We start from the raw sequence: 6241 nt of genomic DNA on the forward strand, positions 1-6241 counted from the left end.
AAAGGGGCTCCGGTCAATCCAATCTCAATGATTGATCTCATATCACCTTCTAACCTAACCATAAAATCTATGATCAAATTATTGGATTAAATAATTTTTCAGTGCTTTAAGAAATATATTTGGATAAATAATCTTTCTTGTTGGAGAGGCACAGTAAAAAAAAAGCGAATGAATTTAATTTCTATATATTAATGATGACAGTAAATGTTAATTAATGCAAAATTGTAATAGGTCTGGTTTTTAATATTTGCCTGAGTGATATACATAGAGAGCGCAGATACCGACAGAGGAAGCACGTTGTTCTCTTTTATTTGCAAACAATGTTCGTAGATTCCACTTCTGCTTTTCCCTAGTTTGAAGGAAACGTTGCTTTATTCTGTTCATTTTCGTGTCTCTGTTGCAAGTAAAAACAAAGGAACAAAGATATACTGCAACGCACGATGGAAAGAGGAAAAAGGTTCCCGTAGAAACTGGGAGCTAATTTTGTTCTCTGAATGAACTTCGCTTGCAAGAAGCAAACATTGATCCCAGTTTGGGTTTTCCATTTCATACACATTCCAAGCGTTTATACGAAGCCACATGCATGACTTTAATTCTATATACTTTACTGTTATGTATATATGTTTGTGAACTTTACCATTTTTTTTTTCGTAACTTACTATTTTGACTCAGGAAATAGACACAAAGGGACTATTGATGACCGACAAGGTTTCATTGGAGACCCCAATGCCTTGGATGAGAAAAAAGAGAGTTTTTGGTGGTTGTTGAGCTTACAGTTTTTGATGTTCACGATCCAATGCTGAAGATGAGGGTGTGCAAATTTGAATTCAAATCTCGAAACATGAAGGTTTGCACATGGAAGGTGTTCCCTTAACAATACTCCTATTCACTAATCAAACAAATTTAAGAAAGGATTTCTTTCATTAAATACATTGACCCTAGTCAGTGCTCTTAAATGGTTCTTGGGATTCACTATTTATTTGTCCCACCACCGTAATCTGAATTGGGACCCGTGCTCTCCGATGGTGGCCTCCATGGGCGATTGGGGACCATTCCTTAAGAACAATATGCTCCCATTCCCTACACCCCCTAAATTAAGTTCCATTGAACTTTACATGCAAAGAGGAATATCATGCTCTAGTTATAACATGTTAGGATTTACAGAATAGAGTTTTGTTGGGAAGATAGAACACCAATCAGACCTGAAGTCAATTACATGAGACATTGACATCATTCTCAACCCAAAACCTTAAGACAATGGATTTAAGGATCTTTATCCTTATATAATGCTCTACTTTCTCATTTATAACCAATGTGAGGCTTCCACTCACACTTGCATTCCTAAGTATAACACCGATGAAGTTGAAAGTGAAAGCTCTTGAACCATGCTAACATGTTAGACTGATTATCACTCTCAGTGGTGGATAGAGAAAGAAGCACAAAAGGTCATGGAGGAAAAAGGAATTTTATATCAAGCACCTATCATTAAGATGTTTGCTTATAAGCAGCATAATTTTTCATAACTTAATGGCATCATTATCATTATTCATTAATGCAGATTGATATTGACAGCGTAACTAAAAACATTCAAATCAATGATCTCATGACCGCAACAGATTTAAGACACTGATAAGAGAAAGCGAATTTAGAAAGTCCACTCAATTCGAAATGCTAACAAATAATATCAACCAGTTAGCAAGCAAAAGAAACAAAATTTATAAAAAAAATAAATAAAAGTAGTGTGATATAATAGAGACAATAACGATACACTGGTAACCATCAGCGGCAGCACATAGTGCAACTGCTACTGCATTTGCAGCCATAACTTATGCTCTCCCATTGATCCCTATACTTACATTTGCTCTGCAACCTACAATTTCTCTGCCATTCTTATTTCTCAACTGCAACATTCATAATAATTCAAGTCAATAAGGAGAGAGAATTAATTTCTCCTCTTCTTATAAACCCCATTCTGCTGCAACCTCTTCTCTGTTTCTATTGTCGATAAATATAAAGAACAAAAAGCTGTTTCGCTAGATCTTGTGGTTGTCTCGTAAGAAGTTTCCTTCATAAGCGACGAGAGTCGCATGACATTCGAGGGTATCACCACAGAAGAAACGGCCGCAATAATAATAAAAAAAAGCGTGACTCTTGTTGCCCGAAGAGGGAAAAAGTCCTCAAAAGAATCAATAAAAGGGTGGTGGTGGAGGCGATGCGTATGGGAGTCCAACGATGGGTGGCAATGGCCCTTCATATACAGGGGCAGGTGGTGGGTTTTGGTATACAACAGGTGGCGGGGGAGAAACTGCTGGTGGAGTTTCGCAAGGAGGCGGCGGCGGAGGCGAACTGTATTGAACCGGTGGAGTTGGAGGGGGAGAAGGGGATGGTGGCGGGTGATAAGGTGTGTGAGAAGGAGATGGTGGCGGGTGATAAGGTGATGGGTGAGAAGGGGATGGTGTTGGGTGATAAGGTGGATGGGATGGGGATGGTGGTGGGAGGTAAGGTGTGGGAGAAGGTGTTGATTGGGGAGGGGGTGGAAGAAGTGCTGTACAAGGTGGTGGAGGTGGAACATGAACAGGAGAAGGAGGTGGTGGGGGCGATAAATAAGGATAAGGATGAGGTAGAGGAGGTGGCGATGAGCCATAATTATGTGAAGGTGGTGGTGTCGAGAATGTAGGAGCCGGTGGTGACGGTGAACTTGGTGGCGGCGGAGAGTGGACACCGTTGGGTGGCGTTGGAGTAGGTAAAGGTGTCCCCGGAGAAGGTGGAGTGTATGATGGAGGCGGCAATTGCGAAGGTGGAGGAGGTTGTGGAAAGTAGCCAGGTGGAGCAGGGGAAGAATGTGGTGGTGGCAAATACACGGGAGAAGGAGGAGTGTGAATGGGTGGTAGTGGAGAAGGTGCCACTGGCCGTGGTGGAGAATGTCCCACCACCGGTGGTTCCGAAGGAGGTGTAGGTAGTGGCGAAGGTGTTGTAGGTGAAGGTAATGGGGAAGGTGCGGCAGGTGAAGGAGGCGAAGGTGTTGTAGGTGAAGGTAACGGCGAAGGAGTTACGGGTGAAGGTGTTCCAGGTGATGGAGGCGAAGGAGTTACAGGTGAGGGTGTTCCAGGAGATGGTGGTGATGGAGTTAAAGGTGAAGGTGTCCCAGGTGATGGAGGCGAAGGAGTTACTGGTGAAGATGTCCCAGGAGATGGAGGCGAAGGAGTTACTGGTGAGGGTGTCCCAGGTGATGGAGGCGAAGGAGTTACTGGTGAAGGTGTCCCAGGAGATGGTGGTGAAGGAGTTATAGGTGAAGGTGTCCCAGATGATGGTGGCGAAGGTGTCCCAGGAGATGGTGGTGAAGGAGTTGCAGGTGTTGTGGGGGAAGGAGGTGAAGGAACAAATGGCTTGCAGTTAAAGGAGTTACAGTCCACAGGCTTAGACAAGAAAGCCTGACATTGCGCCGGAGGCCTCTGAACGGGCCTCCCCGGCAAGCAGTTGATCCTATCGTCAAACGCCGGCAAGGCGAGACAGGCGGGAGGCTCGCCGGTGAAGAAGTTAAAGGAGTAGGTGAAGTTGAGAAGGTGAGGCAACATACATATACTGGAAGGAATTTGACCGGAGAGTAAGTTATGAGCCACGTTGAGCTGCTCCAAGCTGACGGCATTTCCAACGGCGCTTGGTAAGGGGCCGAGAAGTTGGTTAAAGCTGACGTCGAACACCGTGAGGTTCTTCAACAAGCCTATCTCGGAGGGCAAGCAGGATCGGAATGCGTTGTTCATGAGAATGATCTCGTTGAGGTTGGACATGTTGCCGAGGCTGTGGGGAATGCAGCCGTGGAATCTGTTGTTGGCGAGGACGATGACGGAGACGGGGGAGTTGCCGAAGTTGTCTGGAAGGTCAAAGACGAAACGGTTGTCGTTGATGAAAATGGCGTCGAGATCTTTGTCGAACAGTTCCCTGGGAACAGCCCCTTCGAATTCGTTGAACCGAAGATCCAAGAACTTGAGCGAAGGAAGGCGCAGAACCACCTCAGGGAACCTCCCCGCAAAGCGGTTGTTACTGAGATCCAGCTCGAAGAGGAGTAGCAACCTCTGGAAGGTGTGGGGCACAGTGCCGCAGAATCTGTTGGAGTTGATGTGGAAGAGTGCAAGATCTACGAGCAAACCGAGCTCCTCCGGTAAATAGCCGGCAATGTCGCCATGGTTGAGATCAATGCCGGCGACTGTACGGACGGAGGGGTCGTCGAGCGCGGGTGCACAGTATACCCCGGTGTAGCTACAAACGTCGGATCCTACCCAGTCGGTTGTCTGGTTACGGGGATCAGATAAAATGGCTTGCTTCCAAGCTTGCAGAGCTATGTAAGCGTTTCTGAGACGGTTATTTTCGAAAACAAGGGAGGGGTCAACGGTGACATTCTCCCCTCTGTCTCCGAACTCGTCTCTGTAGTAGAGAAGGTGGCGCGATTGGGTGAGCGTGACAGGGGAGGCATTGGCACATGTGCCCAGGAAAACGGCAACGAGGAGAAGGAGAAGTGTGAGATGAGAGGAGTGTGCTTGTTTCTTCTTCATCTCACATGAGGCAGTGCAGGGAGTGGTAGAAGAGAGGAAGAGGGTGGCAGAAAAGGGTTTCTTTGTTCCAGGGATTTTTGAACTCAGTGGCTGTTTTTTATGAGCAGAGAAGGTGTGAAAAATAATTCATCCAAGGGACAGCTATGCCACAGCTCAAACCACACTAGATTCTCTCTTCCCCGTTTTTTTTTTTTTTTTTTTTAATTATTGAGTTCTATTTTACACTCTCATTTTAAATAATAATAATATTATCGTTATTAATACCTGAAAACGCAGATAAATGTACAAGAGTTTATTGGTGGTGCGGTATTAAATCTATGGACACGTATTCTGCCAGCCACGATATTGAATTGATACTACCAATATTTTAAGTGATGCCCTGATTCTCTCTGTTCACGGTGCAGACAGTGATACTGGTGTTAACATTTAAAATATTAATAATTATCATATATTTTAACGTATTGTTTGTTAACTATGGTTTTTTAAACGTAATTAACTTAAATCCAGTGAATTTATTTATTGAAGTATTTAAATTGTGACATTTATGTATGGTTGTTGATATTGGGTGGCATAAGAAAGCCAATGGGTCTGTACAGAGTTCCTCTTCTACGTCCCCGCCAAACACTATAAATTCATTACCATTAATTACTTTCCACCACCTTCCTTCCAAACCTTCCTGCACATTACTCCTCACATTTTCTTTTATCTGCACCATGTATATGAATAAAATACCCACCTTTAAACTTTTTATTTAAAATTTTTTAATTTAAAAATAATATCATAGTTTCTTATACCAATTAATAATATCATAAAGATAGGTTATTAATAGTTAGTTGTCTTGTATGGAATAATAAGCAACATAGAGAAATAAGAGAAGATTTAATGACAGCTAAGCTAACAGGAGAAGCATGAGTGAATTTGTCCTTCACCAGTTCATTCATGCTCCTCTGCAGTGTCACTTTAGATTGAATCCCACTTTCTTGTTTCTCCTGCATCCATAACGTAACATGATGCGCGTCCACATCACACTACTGTGGACTCTCGCCTTTCCGATTGGGACCCACTCAAGATGGCGGAAGAAACCTGTCCCCTGCGCCACGCAAAACGACACCCGCTCAAACTGTCGTATTGGGACCCACGCGCTTCTCCGTTCCACCCTTTTCCGATCTCACCCCATAAACTTTACTCAAATATTTTACACTATTTTATATCAAAATTTAATTCCGCCTAATCTTTTTTCTAATGCCAAAACATAATTTATTGGATGGGATGGGTAATAAACTTAAATTTCAAATTTTTATTTCATTGAATTTGCCTTTTGAATAGCCTTCTAAAATTCATGTTAACGAAAAATATCTATCAAGTTCTCGTTTCAAAAACACAATGCATATATGATATACAACAAAAATAGTAGGATATACTTAAAGTTAAATATGTGAGATAACACTACAACAATATATATATAATTAACGTGATAATAAATCTCAACTGAGAATTAAGATGTGTAGAATTCATAATGACTCCCACGATAGAATTCCAAGAACATATATTTCAATTCAACACTCAAAATAACTTGTAGGAAGTATTTAGCACGTGTGTTAATTATGTTTATTTTTGTTGAAGTTGTGTTAAAGAAATGTCTAAAATGTTTAAAGTGGTGTTTGAGTTAAAAAAAATTACTCTTTAATAGT

General features: G+C 42.3%; 1 protein-coding gene across 1 annotated transcript; it reads right to left on the reverse strand.

Moving 5' to 3' along the window:
- Nucleotides 1-1714: 1714 nt before the first annotated feature.
- On the reverse strand, nucleotides 1715-4710 carry LOC114178271 (uncharacterized). The gene has a single exon (XM_028064085.2). The coding sequence runs from the start codon at nucleotides 4548-4550 to the stop codon at nucleotides 2187-2189; it is 2364 nt and encodes a 787-aa protein (XP_027919886.1). The 5' UTR covers nucleotides 4551-4710; the 3' UTR covers nucleotides 1715-2186.
- Nucleotides 4711-6241: the final 1531 nt, after the last annotated feature.

This window comes from Vigna unguiculata, chromosome 3 (assembly GCF_037176805.1).
Source record: "Vigna unguiculata cultivar grain cowpea cultivar isolate G323 ecotype 2 chromosome 3, ASM3717680v1, whole genome shotgun sequence".
Lineage (NCBI taxonomy): Eukaryota > Viridiplantae > Streptophyta > Magnoliopsida > Fabales > Fabaceae > Vigna > Vigna unguiculata.